Raw genomic sequence first — 19,254 nt, 5'->3', positions numbered from 1 at the left:
AAATGAGAACCCATAACAGAGCAATAGCTATTATTTACTGAGTGTCTACTATGTGGATGGCTCTTTTATACACTGAGTTCTAATCCTTACAGCAACCCTGCTAGGCCATTTTAGAGCTAGCAAATGATTTGCTAATACTTAGAAAACTACTTAGGTATAAATGTTTCAAGCCTATTCATTCCACTATACAATCATTTCTATCATAATTTAAGCAAGTACTTTACACTAGGCACCAAACTTGGTGTCTGACATTCATTACAATCAATTTAAATTACTTAAATATGACGTTCATTCAGGCTATATAACTAAATGTCCATAAACTCCTAATAGGTCTGTCTGAACTAGCCTATTCTCCTTCTACTGTACCATCCTATCTTTTGAATATTTTCAAGGTATTTCTCTGAAAACAGAATGACACTTTGGTCAGTAACAGGCTACATAAATATGTAGCCTATGAGACTTTCTGACCTAGTAACATTCTAGCTTCTTAGAGTGTATGTACATGCCGTGATGCCCACATAGCTACAAACCACACAGCATGCATTTTCTAGGGTGGCTTGTTACTCTCAGGAGCATATACACCTCCTCAATGACCCAGCACAAACTTAACACAGTTCTTTTTCAATTTCAATAAAATTTAAATCCAGCTAGGGAAGCTCATCTATTTAATTGCCTGCTTAATTTTATCTGTAACAATAATAACCAAATACTACCTAAACCCATGTTCTAGTAGCAAGACTATATAGCTTCTATAAGTAAACTAGAAATATATTACAAGGTCAGTGTTCCACATTATTCCATAAAACCTGATCATTTCTTTTACGAAATATGAGAGAGAGGATGCTTTTAGTATGGCAATTTTGTTCTTTCTGTTGAAAATGATGATAGGAATTTAGAGGTTATCTTTCTAGACAGATTTTTTTTTTAATTTCTAAATAGTGTTTGAACATTACAGGTGAGGAGAACAACTTGAAACAGATTAGTGAATGAATCACAGTTTGCTTGTTAAGAGATTAGTTTTTTTAAAAGGATGGAAAGCTAATATAGCTAAGGAAGACATTGTGGGTTTTTTGTTGTTTTTCCTCACAAACTAAGAACTTCCTAGTATCCAATATTACCCAAATTAAGCTAAAGTTATAAAAAATACCTGCCATAAGTACAACAGAAAAAAACTGCATGTTCAAGTGTGGCATGGTGGCACACAACTGTATTTCCAACATTTAGCAGGCAGATTGATTGAATTGTCCATGAATTCCAAGCCAGCCTTGTAAACAGTTTTCTAGGCTAGATAGGGCTGCATAGTGACTCTGACTAAATAAAAACAAAACACCCGAAAAATAAAAGAAAAAAATTATCTACTATTATGAGGAATTATAATTCAATTTTAAAAAAACCAAAAATGAAGCATAAGGCCATTAGACAAACGGCAAAGAACATGAATAGATAACTGGTGAAAGATGTAGAAACGACCAATTAATTCATGGAAAAATACCTAACTGTATCAGTGATTTAAAAGTTAACCAAAATAATTTATGCATTCATGCTTATCAAAACAGAAGACTAAAAAAAATAAAAAATAAAAGTTCAACCTTGGTAAGTAAGAATATGATAAACAGTCACTTACACTGAAGATGAAAGTATGAGAGTAAATGACAATACAATAAACATATCCATGTTTTCTTTAACCCAAGTTATTCCCAAGAATCTATCCTAAAAAATACACTAAATGTAATATCACCTAAAATAGTTTTTAAAAAGTCAGCTACAGAACGATACAGAAATAGGTAAGTAAACTATAATATATTTAAATAATATAGCAGACAATGCCATTAAGTAAACATGGTTATAAGAACACGTAAAACCTTTCTTATCAATTTGGGGATGGGAAAAAGCAACAAAAATGCATACTCAATTTAGTTTATTGTAAAAACCAAAAATTATACACAGTAGAGGAAGCAAAAGAAATACAAAAACTGATTGCAGCTGTCACTGGGTGGTGTGATAATACGTTTCCCCTTATTTATTTGCAATTTTCCACATTTAATAAAGATTTCTTTTTCTATAATGTCTAAGTATGTGTTGCTTAAAAGACTACGCCTTTCAGTAGAAACAAGCTGCCCAACTACTAATTTTTACCATTAAAATCCAGGGGAAAATTATAATATGCATTTACAGACTATAAAATGGATGCTATAAACTTCTCTAGTACTTTTATTTACTATTTTTATTTAGACTCAAACTGCTAAAATCTACCAAGTCTACTTATACAATACATTTATGACGTCACTGGCTGGAGAGATGGCTCGGTGGTTAAGAGCACACTGACTGCTCTTGTAGAGGTCCTGAGTTCAATTCCCAGCAACCACATGGTGACTCACCAGCATCACCCTCTTCTGGTATGTCTGAAGACAGGTACAATGTACTCATATAAATAAACCTATCTATCTATCTATCTATCTATCTATCTATCTATCTATCTATCTATCTATCTATCTCATACAACTTATCAATTAGCCACACTGACGAGCAAATGTGAAAGCACTACACAAAAATGATGTTAGTCATGTTAGTTGCTCTACTTTGTGCAAAGGATCTGAGAAAGTTAATTATCACTATGACTTCTGCATGGCAGGACTAGTATTTCTTTGTCTCTCTCTGTCACTCTATTTTTTCTATTCTCTAACTCATTATGCCACTGAGAATAACCTCCTGATCCTCCAGCCCAGGACTGCAGGAATGCACTAACATGCCCAGTTTAGGAATATTTATATTAATGGCTTGATTTCCTTCACAATTTCTGAAAAATTCAAGCTGTATCAGATTACCAACTTTAGATGAACTTAATTTTTTTCTAAAAGTTCTTACCAATGCCAGAAAATATTGAGCGATCACTCCAATTCCTGCCCCAGTCTTTCCCATTTGCATTAGTATCACCAGTGTCTTGAGTCCAAGCAGACGGCTCTGTTTTCCTCTTGCCTGCAGAAGCAGGTGGAACAGAGTTCCACTTCTCCTCACCTGCACTCAATGGTGAGGAGAGTTTTACAGACTTTTCACTCCAGCCTCCTCCATTGACAGTAAGATTTTCATTCAACCCTGAAGAAACTTAAAGAAAAGAAAGTAAAGATTAAAAACAGATATATTATCTCTTGTTAAAAATGGAGTATTTTCATATTTCTATGATAACTTATCAGTACATAGTACTTTTTCTTTCCCTCTTAGTGTCCTTTAAGTAGCCTGAGTATAAAAGCGTAAGCTATGCAGTTCTGACATGGTTTTAAAGTTTGTTCTCACTATGTAGCTTACATTAGTCTCATGGTTCTCCTACTCTGCCTCGATATGCTGGGATTACAAGCATGCACCACAATGCCTGGCTAACAGACTTCTTAATTTAAAAGTCAACAAAGAGTTTAAAATGTAACATGCATACTAGTGATGTTCTCTCAATGGCAAAATGACAAACTGAAAACATATCTAGTATACACTGAATACTCACCCACTATGAAAATGAAGACTTCTCCTTAGCTACATGATTTTTATTTAGATATACTTTTGTATATTCTATTACATATAATGACTGCACATTAGAACCAAATGAGAAATTTAAATAGACTCTATGGCATCAGCCAAGAACAAATGAATGTTAGGACAGAGTCCAGGACTCAGGTATGTGTGTGTGTGGGGAGGGGGGGAGAGGCGAAGGGGGGAGAGGCAAGGAGACGAGGAGAGAGAATGCGAGCGCGCACACAGTTCTTAGATTGAGACGTGAGGCATGAGGGCATAGAGCAGGCAATGGTGTTAAGAACAAGGATGAAATGAGCAGGTGCTTTACTTTTCCTGTGACACTTTTGCTTTTAGGCTGGTATACTGCTTTCCCTGCAGTGATGAGGAATGAGCGAATTAGGTTAATTTTGTTTGTGAAGCACCCAATAACCTTAAACTACATTCATTTATTGTAACATATTTGATACCACCAAGGAAGCAGTTAACATTTATAAGAACTATATTTTCTTAAGATATAAAGTATTTTATCCCAAACATGCTCATATTACATTCATGTCCAACAAAGATCCTTCTCTCCTGGCTTAAATGATGCAAAAGCAAAATTATACATAAATTATTACTGAAAGGTTTTATATATGTGAGGAGGAGAAGCTACAACATACCAAACCCTCGAGTGTGAATGATCTTCCTTTTCCATTTTTCAAATTCTCTGGACTATGATCATATTAATTTAGTAATTAAAAATAACTTTAATCCCTTTTCTTTCCTTTAACATCATTCATGTAAGAAAAGAGATATGTATCCAAGTTTCTATTTTGATGGGCCTTCAGGTTAAGTGTCATGTAATTTCTCTCACCCTGAAGTGTAGAATCTCCTTTTCCAGACTTAAAGTTGCTAACTTGAACATTTAGATGAGAATCACCTGGGTTGAAATAGAAATAAAATTTATTTAATACTAAACAGGCCACTATGCACATTAAATCAGGTGGAACATACAATTGTGATCTACAATAAACTGCTCCTTCAAGTGCCAGTTTTGACATTGGAAAAAGTGATTTTACAACATATTTCACATGTCCACAGGGAACTGAGTCTTTAGTTACCACAGTTTTAGTCAATTAAAATGTCAAATCCTAGAAAATTGCCCAAATATAAGTAGGGACTTTTATTCTGTAATACTTCTGAATTCTGAAGGTTCTTTTAGGTAGGAATTGAAAAATTGAACTCTGAAATTGGATTCAACTTTGCCTCATCTTAACATGAACTGCCTTTTCAATAATCCCAGAAGCAAGCACACCAATTTAAGAAAACCGTTGCCACATTTGGGATTATAACATAGGAAATATGGTTAAAAAGTGAGAATATATGTTTTAACATAAAAATTCCAATTCTCTGGCACAAAACAAGCACAATTATCACAATGTACAAAAACTAAACCAAACTAACTCAAATCCCATGAAACACAAGGTGCAAGCAAGGAAGGCATGCCCAAATCAGTAAGAGTCACCAACAAGAATACTCAAAGCACCGATAATACATGATAGCAGAGTGGATAAAGAAAGCTCCTTACTGTACTATGGCAAGAAGTTCAGTAAGCTGGCAGGCAAAACAAACAAACAAACAAACAAACAAAACAAAACCAAAACCACCAAAAAAACCAAAAAACAAAACCAACAACAACAACAAAACCAAGGTTAAGAAGGTGATCTGCTAACAACTGAAGGATAGAAAAAAACAGGGAGGTCACTAACAAAAGACAAAGTAAATAAACTAGTGCTTCCATGAAGTAGCTATCAATATTGGATTGCTTACACATCTGAGTACTTGGTAGGAAGGACATTGGCTCAATCATCTTTGATATTCTGGTTTAGCTTTATTAATACCTATAAAATTGCCAGAAACAAAACAAAAAACTGGGGTGGATAGACAGAACCTGCACTAACCAGAACATGCTTGTTTCATCTTGGAATGAAAGTGCCCAACATGCAGAATGGTGGTAAATATCCCATTTAATCAGTGTCTTATCCACTGTAAGAGATGGAGATGTAAGAGGATTGGGGCAAAGCAACACACATAAGGAAAAGAAGCAACAGCATTCTCTAATGTGACTCAAGGCAGAAAGGCAAACTTTAATTTAATAAGCCATTCATTAGGCAATAGTAACAACACTGCTGTTATGAGGTAAACCAGGATGTGGTTCACAATACTCTCATGAAGAAGGGTATATCAGCACAAAGTTAGCAGATCAAAAAGATTGTGACATATTTTGTACATCTGACTTAAAGGAGTTTGGTTTGATGTACCACTCTTATGTTCCACTAATATACCTTTATTCTTCTTGGAACCAACAGGAAATGATGCAGTTGTAAGTTGCTCGGTGGTAACTGTGATGGTATTTTCTATCCCAGGGATAGTTGAATCCAATGAACCAGAATCAGTCAGCACTTTATCACGTTTACGCTGTTGTCGTTTCTCTCTGTGACTAATTTTAGTTTCCCAGGCTCCTGACATAGCCCGAGAAAAAAGATGTTATTCAGTAAGGGGAAGACAAAAAAGTTGTAGGTTTGAGGGGAAAAAAAAATGGGTGGGACAGATATAATAAATTTAGATATTAAGCTAAAAACAAAGAGTGCTGATTATATAAATTTACCCTAGGAATGTATTCTAATCTCATGTTATTTTAGGCAAAAACTATTTTTACTATACTTTTGTTTTTAACAAAATGTGTCAACTATGGTTTAGAAAAAGTGACAGAAAAAAATTGTCTCTTATCTTTTTATCCTGTTGGGTAGAAGTGACAGGAGAGTTATATCTGCTCTTGATACATGAGTTTAGGGTGTGATAATAAATGGCTTATTCAAGAATTTTGCACACAGCCTTTTAGGAATGGTATATTTAAGAAAAAATGGGAAACTCCAAACCATATTTTTAGGAAACAAAGACAAGATGAATGGCCTCTCAGTTGCTCACAATACTGAGCAAACATAAGTTTAAAGGATAAGTAAGCACTAGTGGATGCTTAAATGACTTAGATAAGCAAAGTGTTTTGTAACAACATCACAGATCTTTATGATAAGATTTATGGCAATTAAAGAGCTACATACAAGATTAAGTGAAACAAATGCAGCTTTTATACCACACACCTCAGTTTAAAAAATTAAATATTTTCTATAGGCCTTTCCCTTGCTCAAATACCTTCATCAACTTCCTTTCCATCATGGCGTGAACTGTTTTGCACTGCTTTAGCATCTGACTTTGATTTCTTCTTATTTTTCTTTGACTGAAATAGTAAAATAGAATATTACTTATTATTTTGTTATGTTTTTGAAAAGGTAGGAGCCAGTAAAATACATAATGAAATGTATGAAACTGACAACTAAGATATTTCAGTTTGATTAAAAAAAAAACAGCATATTAAGTGGCAATGATGTTATAATAATTGAGTGGTTACTTTATGCTAATTACAGTAATTTTCTAGTTTATTCTTTAAAAATACAGAAGGTATCACTCCATTTTAGGTATGAAAAAACAAAGGTAGAACAGGCTCTACTGTGTCACATTAAATTAATAAGTAAAGCTAAAATTCAAGGTTTGCTTGGCTCCAAAACCACACTATGTTCTTATACATAATGTGTCCTACATCATAGTAGAAATATAATACTGTAATATGCTGCTCTAGGAGCAATGAAATTAAAATCCACCATCATTTTCAGAAGGAAAATTATGTACCAAATAGTGGCTTGATTGCACACGGTATATTGCTGATAAACCCTATGCACTACTAATCAATGAATCAACTGTATAAAGCAGAGAGTATTTGGTCAGTTTCAAAGCAACATGGAAACAAAAAACCCCTCAGATTGCATATGCGTAACAGTTCAATAAAGATAAAAATACCAACACAAGATATGCAAATTCTGGAACAGTCTTCCAACTCCTTACTGCTGATTTTACATTCTCCTTTCAAAAGTGTGCCAAAAACTCAACATGATTTCTGTATTTAGATAGCTATCTCCAGAAAAGAAATAACATTAACAATATAGTAGGGTTTTGGTGCTGTTGTTTCACTGAGATAAGGATGACCTCAAATTCCTAAGCCTCCTGTCTCTTCCTCTGGAGTGTTGGAACTATAGTATCAACATACTTGGATTATAGCTGTGCACCACCACACCCAGCCTTAAACATCTGGTTATATATGCATATATTGTAGTCACTACTCGTTTAGTTACTAACTGAGATTAGCTATTCACTCATTACTGTGCACCATCTTTAAGTTACAGGTTACATTTTAATTATAAGATATTCATAATATGAATAAACAATAGTACAGTTTGAGTGAAGTGAATAGATGGTATCAAAATGCTTTCCCTATCTATGAGAAACTTGCCAACAGATTCAGACTTATTCACTTGTGAGTTTCCCATCTATGGTGTCAACTAACTTCATATTGGAAATACATGGAATAAAATGCTTCTGTATACAAGTACAGACTTTTTGGATAAGCATTTCCTGAACAATACAGTATGAAAACTATTTATATAGCACAATTAGGTACTATAAATAATTTAGACACCACTAAAAGTATGGGAGGATATATGTGATAGATATTACAAACATGGTAACATTTTATAATATAAGAGATTTAAGCATCTAAAAAATATTGGTATCTGCATGGAGTTCAGGTGCCAATACTATACAGAGATTGAAGGATAACTGTATTCTTAAATGGTATGTATTTTGAAATGTAGTAAAAGCTGTTTTTGACATGACAATCTATTTTTAAAAATTACCTTTTTTTTTACAACTTGTTTTTTTCTCTTCATAATTGATCTGTATAATATACAATAATAAAGAGTTTTTATTATTGTATATTATGTTTAGCATACTGCTTTATTATATTTACCTGGTTGTTCACATCTACTTTTTAAAAGAATCCAACTTTTAAAAGAATTCAGTGGCTTTCATATATCCAAAGTACTTGTAAAACTACCATCATAATTTTCTTTAGCCCTCCATAGAAACCTTGACTCCATTGGCTCACCTCCTTGGCTCACCTTCTTCACGGAACACTTATCTGTCTTTGCCATTATGAGTCAAAAGAAACGGTAACACATTGAATAGCTATTACAGTCTAGAGCAGGAACAACAAACTTAGTATATTAAAGACTAGAGAAATCAGTGTTTTAGAGCCAGATGGCTTTGTGACAACCATATCTCTAGTATTAACTCAGGCTTACACAACATAAAAATGAACTGATGGACTGTTCTGATAAAACTTTCTTTATTCATAAAAAAAAAAAAATCAAGATAGATTTGGGAGTTTGCTGTTTTCAGTTTAGAAAAGAGCTGCCTAGCAGAAATATAATGTAAGCTATTATAAATGTAAATTACATTTATAACAAACAATTTATAAAGCTAAACACACAATATATCTAAAATAATATCATCCAATGAGTAATCTATTAAAAATGTTTTAGTGAATTCACAATTAATGAGATAGAATGAAAAGAGGGTAATCTGTATCTTTGATATTTGGAGTAATCATGGCTAATCTTGTCTGACACACAGTGTATACAGTATACCAAATGTCAATTCAGATTAGATGTATTTTGAGTAGTCAATATCTACATGTGGCTAGTGGTTGCTATAATCAATAGTATAGCTCTCCAGAAACTATAATAAGTACCCCTCCTTTACAGATAAGGAATTTGAGGTTATAAGGAGATTACAGAATCTGTCTACAATCATGAATTATTAAGTGTGAAACTAAATCCAGACTTACAAATACCACTAGTTTAACTAATTGCCAAAGCACATTTAGTAATAATAATTAAATATAAAATGATTTGTGTAGTATAAGAATCAAGGTGGTGGTGAGCTAAAAAGCTTCTTTTCTGCTGTCTTGCTTGCAAATGCTAGAAGGTACTACATAGGCTGCTGGGGGGAGAATGGTCATCAGCAGTCTGACTCAGCTGTGGATCCTGCATACTGCTCTCATCTGCCAGACAAGATGTGCTCAGATGTGCAATAGAGAACAACTGGTGTGGGAGTAACCAATCACTTGGACTGGATCTGAGACCTGCTCCACAGGAGGGAATTCACATTTACTACTGTAAACGGTAAAAAGGGAGTGGCGAGGATGAGGTCATATGCTTTAGTGAGGAAGCTACTATGGTTCTGTTAAAGAAACATGATGTAACCCTCAACGTGCTTTTTAAATATTTGTTTATACCAGAAGATTAGTGCTGCTGTCAGTTTTGGTAGAGAAGCTTCTTTTTTCAATGGACAGTGGTTATTTCAGAGATTCAAAATTGTTTAAAATACTGGAAATAAATGACTTAAATGCTCAGCCCTATATGGGACATCTGTGTCATTCCCTTAGGGACTTAAAGAACACCACGGAAGAGGATTTTTTGGAAAGGATACAAGAGCCAAAAGATGAGGTGGAGCGATACTTTCCAGGCAGGATATGACCATTACACTCTTTAACCCCCAGTATCTGCACAAAGCCTGTGCAAGATGAGGCTTGTCAACATTCCATCATGGAGTGAGGAGATGTTTACAAGGCCCTGTCCCTCTCTGAATTACTATAGTTCATGAGTTTTTTGGGGTGGGTAATTTTCTTCAGTCATGTAGCCACTGGATACCTACATTACTATAAATGCCCTATCCATGCCCCTCTGAGCTTAAACTGAGTGGCATACATCCACCAAGACAGAAACTGAAAAATAAAGAAATATAGATTATACTCACTCCAGTATGCTAAGGTTTGTCAGTAAATACCACCTTGGTCGGACTAGACTTAAATATGCTTTAACTTTACCAGTACCTATAAAAATTCTTTTTTTTTTTTTAACCAAAAATGTACAGTCAGATGAGACTGAATAATATACAAGTAAAACTTTAAGATAAACATGCAAGACAGCTATTTCCTTACTGACAAAGACTTCTTTGTGTATAGAGGACATTCACATTATATGAACATTCTGCCCCTGATCTCTAGCCCTCACTCTGCACACAGGCAAGCCTTAAACTTGTGATCTTCTTGTCTTGGCCTCTCTTGTGGCTGGGATAACAGGCTCATGGGTCATAAGGTCTCATTTACTGTCTTATACTTTTAAAGAGCTTTACTGAAGCTAAGACCTCTTGGGGAAACCTTTGACACAATAGCTTAGCTTTCTTGTAACTATGATCCCAATCATATTTTGTTGTCATATTCCACCATGAAATCAGGTAGATTATTAAATCTTGTCCAAACAATGTAACAGTAAAAATCTCAAAAAATTTGATTTAAAAACATAAATGATCTGAATAAGCATTTCTGAAAAGAAGACATGGCCAATAAGTGGATGAAGTAATGAGCAACATCCTAATCATCAGGGAAATGTGACTCAAAACTGTAGTGAGATATTACTTTTCCTCAGTTAGAATGGCTCTTATCAATTAAACAAAACAAGGGCTGGTGTGGGAAAACTCTGCTAATTAAGGTCGAAGTCTACCATTGATGAGATAGTCTTCTAGGGCTTGGGGGATTCCCTTCAGGGTTTCTCCTTCTCTGGAGAATTCTAAACTCACATCTGCCTCAAGCTGAGGAATGTCACATACCCTCAGTTAGATTACAGGATCCATTTCCTTTCTTCCAATAAGAACCTGTTCAGTCAACACCTGAGATTCCTGAAATGCTTCTCCATCCTAATGAAGCATCCCAAGTACCCTAAGCCCATTGACATTTGCCCAAAAGTCCCCCAAAACTTTATGAGCATTAAATCACATTAAGTAAAGCTATCAGCTGCTTCCTGATAGCTGGTGCTGGTGCGGTCATTTATGAATCAGCCGTCTACCCTCGAGGGCAGGGAGATGGTTCAGTAGATCTAAGTGCTTGTAATGCAAGCCCAATATCTGATTTTTTTTATCCAGAACCTGCAGAACCCATTTAATGTAAGTGGCTGGAATGCATCTGCAATCTCAGAATACACAGAGGAATAAGGAAGAAACAGGAGTATACAGGGCAGCAGAATCAAGAGGGACTCTGCTTCAACAAGATATGACAGAATCAATTCTCAAATAATGTTTCTGACCTCCACACACATTGTAGCACACACGTGCCTACTCACGTACACGTACACACACCCACACACCCACACCCACCCATGATGGTGAGCTATAAACAAAGAAACTCTACTGTTGGGAAATGTAAATTGATACAGCCAGTGCCACAAACATTATGGAAGGTCCTCAAAAATAAAAACAGACCTACTGTATAATTTAGCAACACTCTGATTAGACATATATCCAAGGAAGTGAAGTCATTCTGTCAAGGAGATACTGCATGCTTCCATTCAACTGAGGCATTTTAAGAATTAGTAACATGGAAATATAAAGTAGAATAGAGGTAACTGCAGGGTATGAGGTGAACGTAAGATGATAGAGGAACACAGAACTTGTGGAAATAGCTCTAATGTTCTCCAGAACAGAAGGATAATTGTAGTCTACAACAATTAATCATACATTTTCAAAACTACTACTGGAAAAGAGATTTAAGGTACTCACTAGACAGAAATGCTAGTATTTGAAAAGATGGAAGATGCTGATTACTCTGATTTGACAATTACATATGTGTATTGAATTTTGTTATTAAACTCCATAAATAAGTACAAATATTGTGTCAATAAAAACAACAACAACAACAACAAAAAACAAAACAAAACAAAAAACCAGCCTTGGGACTGGAGTGATGACTCAGCAGTTAAGAGCACTGACTGCTCTTCCAGAGGACCTGAGTTCAATTCCCAGCAACCACATGGTGGCCCACAACCATCTGTAATGGGATCTGATGCCCTCTTCTGGTGTGTCTGAAAAAAAAAAGGCAATGTATGCATATGAATACATAAATAAATGAATAAATAAATAAATCTTTAGAAAAAAAACCCAGCCTTTCCTTGAGTGGGCTCCACACAACCAAGATTTATAAGCTATTTGATATGTGTCAGATGTCATTTCTGAAGCTGAATATAGAGAACTAAATGCCAGTGGGTATCAGCTGTGACAAAATTTTATACAAGAGATATGTAAGTAAACAGATATTAGGAAAAATTCTCATCTTCAAGTGCTATCTTTTCCCTCTCTATATTGAAAATATATTCTTTTCTCATATATCCTGACTTCAGTTTCCCCTTCTACTCTTCCCAGTTTCCCCTCCTATTTGGATCTATTCCATTTGTTCCTCATTAGAAAAGAACAGGCTTCTAGAGATAACAATAGAATAACAAAATAAAACGTAAGATAAAACAAAGACAGTCACATCAAAGTTGGACAAGGCAAACCAATAGAAGGAAGAGCCGAAGAGAAGGCACAAAAATCAAGACATTCACTTGTTTACACACTCAGAAGGGCTAACTTCTTAATGCTTAACACTTAACTACCAGCAAATCTATACTATGTGTTCATTCACCTTTATTCCTTCTAAAAAAAAAAAAAACCAAAAAACAAACAAACAAACAAAAAACCCCCAAAACTTCAGATGTGCTGCTTGGGAGACAGATAGTTCAGTGGGTAAAGTGTTACAAAAGCACAAGGTCCCAAATCCAGATTTCCAATAGCTATGTAAAAGCTAGTGTGATGGCATGCAGCAGATCAAGAGCTGGGTATCCAGCCAGTCTAGCCTTACTAAGTTCCAGTTTTAGTGAGATCTTGTATCAAAAAAATACAGCGGAGTGACTGGAGGAGCACAGTGGTTAAAAGCACCTGCTGCTCCTGCAGTGGATTCCAGAGTCCACACAGAGGCTCACAACTACTTCAAACTCCAGTTCCAGAGGATCTGAAACCCTTTTCTGAAATCCACAGGTTTCTGCACATGTAGATTATACATAAGCTCATGAAAGCAAATATGCAATGCATAAAAATAAATGTCTAAAAAACTAATACAGGATCCTGACCCATCCTAGAGGAACCACTGTACTCAGAGAGTGGGTAAGAACCTTACCCCACAACCCAAAGCCCCAGAGCTGCAGCTGGGAGCCCTGGGCATTCAGGTCCCATCACCCACCAAAACCCCATCCTCATGAATACCACTCCCATTCTGCTCCTCACTTGGTCTTTTCTGCTGGGGCAGACTTCTAGCTGATCTGAACCCATGAAGACACCATATCCTGACCCATCCTATAGGAACCACTGCACTCAGAACGCTTGAGGAAGCTGAACTCCCAGGAGCTTTAACACACCCAGGATCATAGGATTTCAGGATCCCAGGAGGCAGCCTGAGTTCAAGGAGCTCTGTCACCGAGGATCTCAGGATCACATGATTAGAGACAGCTAGACTGTGAGGAACTCTGACACAACCAAGACAGCAGGGAAGACAGGCTCCAATGAGAGACAGTGAGTGCAGGTAGCATTAGAGATAACCAGATGTCGAAAGGCAAGCACAAGAATGTAAGCAACAGAAATCAAAGTTACTTGGCATCATCAGAACCCAGTTCTCTCACCATAGCAAATCCTGGATACCCCATGACACCAGAAAAGCAAGCTTCAGATTTAAAATCACTTCTCGTGTTGATGATGGCAGAATTTAAAAAGGACATAAATAACTCCCTTAAAGAAATACAGGAGAACACAGGTAAACAGGTGGAAGATCGTAAAGAGGGTATCTTTCCACTAATCCAGCCTTATAGAAGATAATGGTTGGAAAACTCCAACAGAAGGAGAGAAACTACAATCTAGAAAAAGCAAGAAAGTAATCTTTCACAAACCCAAAAGAAGATGGCTACACAAACATAATTCCACCTCTAATAGCAAAAATAACAGGAAGCAACAATCACTTTTCCTTAATATCTCTTAACATCAATGGACTTAATTCCCCAATAAAAAGACACAGAATAACAGACTGGATAACATGACCCAGCATTTTGCTGCCTAAAGGAAATGCACCTCAGTGACAAAGACAGACACTACCTCAGAGTAAAAGGCTGGAAAACAATTTTCCAAGCAAATGGTACCAAGAAACAAGCTGGAGTAGACATTCTAGTAGGAAATAAAATCGACTTTCAACCAAAAGTCATCAAAAAAGATAAGAAAGGACACTTCATATTCATCAAAGGAAAAAATCTACCAAGACGAACTCTCAATTTTGGATATCTATGCTCCAAATGCAAGGGCACCCACATTCATAAAAGAAACCTGACTGAAGTTCAAAGCACACATCACACCTCACACAGTAATAGTGGGGGACTTCATTACCCCACTCTCAGCAATGGACAAATCACGGAAACAGAAACTAAACAGAGACACAGTGAAACTAACAGAAGTTATGAACCAAATGGATTGAACAGATTATCTATAAAACTTTTCATTCTAAAACAAAAGAATATACCTTTTTCTCAGCACCTCATGGTACCTTCTCCAAAACAGACCATATAACTGATCACAAAACAGGCCTTAACAGATACAAAACGACTGAAATAATCCCATGCATCCTATCAGATCACCATGGACTATGGCTGGTCTTCAATAATAAGAAAAACAATGGAAAGCCCACATACACATGGAAACTGAACAATGCTCTACTCAATAACTTGGTCAAAGAAGAAGTAAAGAAACTAAAGACTTTGTAGAATTTAATGAGAATGAAGGCACATCATACCAAAACTTATGGGACACAATGAAAGCAGTGCTAAGAGGAAAACTCATAGCTAAGTGCATACAAAATGAAACGAGAGAGCATACACTAGCAGCTTGACAACACACCTGAAAGCTCTAAAACAAAAATAAGCAAATACACTCAGAGGAGTAGATGGCAGGAAATAATTAAACTCATGGCTGAAATCAACCAAGTAGAAACAAAAAGAACTATACAAAGAATAAAAAAAAAAAAAAAACCCAAAAAACCCAAAAAAACCAGGAGCTGGTTCTTTGAGAACATCAACAAGATAGATAAACTCTTAACCAGACAGACTAACCAGAGGGCACGGAGACTGTACTATAATAAAATCAGAACTGAAAAGGGAGACATAACAGAAGATCTGGAGGATATGGACAATTTTCTAGACAGATACCAGGTACCAAAGTTAAATCAGGCCCAGATAAACCATCTAAACAGTCCCATAACCACGAAAGAAATAGATGCAGTCATTAAAAGTCTCCCTACTAAAACCAAAAACAGGACCAGATGGTTTTAGTGCAGAATTCTATCAACCTTCAAGGAAGACCTAATACCAATTGTCTTCAAATTATTCCACAAAACAGAAACAGAAGGAACACTATGCAATTCGCTCTATGAAGCCACAATTATGCTCATACCTAAATCACACAAAGACACAACAATGAAACAGAACTTTAGACCAATCTCCCTTATGAATATCGATGCAAAAATACTCAATAAAATTCTTGCAAACCAAATCCAAGAACACATCAAAATAATCATCCATCATGATCAAGTAGGCTTTATCCCAAGTATACAGGGATGGTTCAATATACGGAAATCCAACAACATAATTCAATATATAAGCAAAGTCAAAGAAAAAAATCACATGATCATCTCACTAGATGCTGAGAAAGCATTTGACAAAATTCAATAGTCCTTCATGGTAAAAGTCCTTGAAAGATCAGGAATCCAAGGCCCATACCTAAACATAGCAAAAGCAATATACAGCAAACCAGTAGCCAACATTAAACTAAATGGAGAGAAACCTGAAGTGATCCCATAAAACCAGGGACTAGATAAGGCTGCCCACTCTCTCCCTACCTATTCAATATAGTACTGGAAGTCCTAGTCAGAGTAATTAGACAAGAGAAAGAAGTCAAAGGGATGCAAATAGGAAAGGAAGAAGTCAAAATATCGCTATTTTCAGATTCCACCAGAGACCTCCTAAACCTGATAAACAACTTCAGCAAAGTGGCTGGATATAAAATTAATTCTAATAAGTTAGTAGCCTTCCTCTATTCAAAAGATAAACAGTCTGAGAAAAAAATTAGGGAAATGACATCCTTCACAATAGTCACAAATAATATAAAATACTTTGGTGTGAATCTAACCAAGCAAGTGAAAGATCTTTATGGCAAGAATTTCAAGTCTCTGAAGAAAGAAATCGAAGATCTCAGAAGATGGCAAGATCTTCCATACTCATGGATAGGCAGGGTTAATATAGTGAAAATGAGTATCTTGCCAAAAACAATCTATAGATTCAATGGAATCTCCATCAAAATTCCAACTCAATTTTTCATAGACATAGAAGGAGCAATTTGCAAATTCATTTGGAATAACAACAACAACAACAACAACAACAACAAAAAACCCAAGATAGGGAAAACTAAGAACTTCTGGGGGAATCACCATCCCTGACCTCAAGTTGTACTACAAAAATGATATAATAGATACAAATAGTAGTACAATAGTGATAATAGAGCAATAGTGATAAAAAACTGCATGGTATTGGTACAGAGACAGGCAGGAAGATCAATGGAATAGAATTGAAGACCCAGAAATGAACCGACACACCTATGGTCACTTGATCTTTGACAAAGGAGCTAAAGCCATCCAGTGGAAAAAAGACAGCATTTTCAACAAATGGTGCTGGTTCAACTGGAGGTCAGCATGGAGCAGAATGCAAATTGATTCACTCTTATCTCGATATACAAAGCTCAAGTCCAAGTGGATCAAGGACATTCACATAAAACCAGATACACTGAAGCTGATAGAAGAGAAGGTGGGGAAGACCCTCGAATACTTGGGCACAAGGGAAACATTCCTGAACAGAACACCAATGGCTTCTGCTTTAAGATCAAGAATTGACAAATGGGACCTCATAAAACTGCAAAGCTTCTGTAAAGCAAAGGACACAGTCAATAGGACAAAACAACAATCTACAGATTAGGAAAAGATCTTTACCAATCCTACATCTGATAGACGGCTAATATCCAATATATACAATGAATTCAAGAAATTATGACTCTAGACAAACAAATAACCCTATTAAAAAATGGAGTACAAAGCTAAACAAAGAATTCTCAACTGAGAAAACTCGAATGGCCGAGAAATACCTAAAGAAATGTTCAACATCCTTAGTCATCAGTGAATGCAAATCAAAACCACCCTGAGATTCCACCTCACACCAGCAAGAATGGCTAAAATAAAAAACTCAGGTGATAGCAGATGCTGAGAAAGAGGAACACTCCTCCACTGTTGGTGGGATTGCAAGCTGATACAACCTGTCTGGAAAGCAGTCTAGTGGTTCCTCAGAAAATTGCACATAGTATTACCTAAGGATCCAGTTATACCACTCCTGGGTATATACCCAAAAGATGCTCTAACATAAAACAAAGACACATGCTGCACTATGTTCATAGCAGCCTTATTTACAATAGCCAGAAGCTGGAAAGAACCCAGATGTCCTTCAACAGAGGAATGGATACAGAAAATGTGGTACATTTACATCAATGGGAGTATTACTCAGCTATTAAAAACAATGACTTCATGAAATTCTTAGGCAAATGGATGGAACTCGAAAATATCATCCTGAGTGAGGTAGCCCAATCACAAAAGAACATACATAGTATGCATTCACTGATAAGTGGATATTAGCCCAAAAGCTTGCAGTATCCAAGATACAACTCATAGACCACATGAAGCTCATGAAGAAGGAAGACCAAAGTGTGGGTGCTTTGGTCCTTCTTAGAAGGAATAACAAAATACTCACAGGAGCAAATAAGGAGACAAAATGTGGAACAGAAACTAAGGATGAGCTGTCTGGAGACTGCCCCACCTGGGGATCCATCCCATGTGAAGTCACATGCTGTTGTGGATGGCAGGAAGTGCATGTTGACAGGAGCCTGATATAGCTGTCTCCTTAGAGGCTCTGCCAGAGTCTGACATATTCAGAGGCGGATGCTTGCAGCTAACCACTGAACTGATCAAGGAGTTCCCAATGGAGGAGTTAAGAGAAGACTGAAGGAACTGCAGGGGTTTGTGGCCCCATGGGGAGAGCAACAATACCAACCAACCAGAGCTCCTTTGGTCTAAATCACCAGCCTGGGAGCACACAGGGAGGGACCCATGGCTCCAGCTGTATATGTAGAGGAGGATGGTCTTGTCAGGCATAGGTGGGAGAAGAGGTCCTTGGTGATGTGAAGGCTGGATGAACCAGTGTAGGGGAATTCGAGAGTGGGGAGGTGGGAGTGGGCACACCCTCATAGAAGCAGGAGGAGGGGAGATGGGATGGGGGTTTCTGGAGGTGGGGGGAATGGGGAAAGGGGATCTGAAGGAAAGGGGATAACATCTGAAATGTAAATAAATAAAATATCCAATTAAAAAAAAAACTAATAGTGAGAAAAGTGATTGTAGAAGACATCCTAACCTCCAGTTTCTATATACACATAGGCAAGAAACATGGATGTACTCACATATGCACACACACACAACCGAGATGATTCCATCACCTGTAAAGTCTGGCTTCTTTGTAGGATAAGGGGCCTTCTATAAACAGATTTCAACTGCATTTCTATTCCTTTACTCACATGTACAAACTTTGGTTGTAGGACTGTAGTTATACAGACATTGGTGTACTTATCTAAGCTGTAGGAATCTGAACAAAGTGTTATAGCTATTGCTAGGATAACTGTTTTTTTTTTGGTTCTCCACCTCATGTTCAATGCCTGATATTTATACTAACTTTTTGGATACAGCTCAAGTTCCATTCCATTTGCTCCATTCCCACACCACACACACACACACACACACACACACACACACACACACACACACAC

General features: G+C 36.4%; 1 protein-coding gene across 4 annotated transcripts in view; it reads right to left on the bottom strand.

Moving 5' to 3' along the window:
* The window catches only part of Mtdh (metadherin), a 63,142-nt gene that overhangs the window by 19,375 nt on the left and 24,513 nt on the right, over positions 1-19,254 (bottom strand). For 2 of the 4 annotated variants that reach the window (XM_028765898.1, XM_028765916.1), the window contains exons 3-6: positions 6,697-6,781; positions 5,829-6,005; positions 4,358-4,423; positions 2,866-3,102 (exon numbers count right to left, since the gene is read on the bottom strand). In XM_028765898.1, coding sequence (XP_028621731.1) covers positions 2,866-3,102; positions 4,358-4,423; positions 5,829-6,005; positions 6,697-6,781 — 565 coding nt within the window. The remainder of the gene's footprint in view (positions 1-2,865; positions 3,103-4,357; positions 4,424-5,828; positions 6,006-6,696; positions 6,782-19,254) is intronic. The other 2 variants (XM_028765907.1, XM_028765924.1) reach the window with 1 other exon arrangement.

Source organism: Grammomys surdaster, unplaced genomic scaffold, assembly GCF_004785775.1.
Source record: "Grammomys surdaster isolate TR1022 unplaced genomic scaffold, NIH_TR_1.0 63, whole genome shotgun sequence".
In the NCBI taxonomy this organism is placed as follows: domain Eukaryota; kingdom Metazoa; phylum Chordata; class Mammalia; order Rodentia; family Muridae; genus Grammomys; species Grammomys surdaster.
The sequence above is the reverse complement of the archived record's forward strand: the minus strand, read 5'-3'. Positions and strand labels throughout refer to the sequence as shown.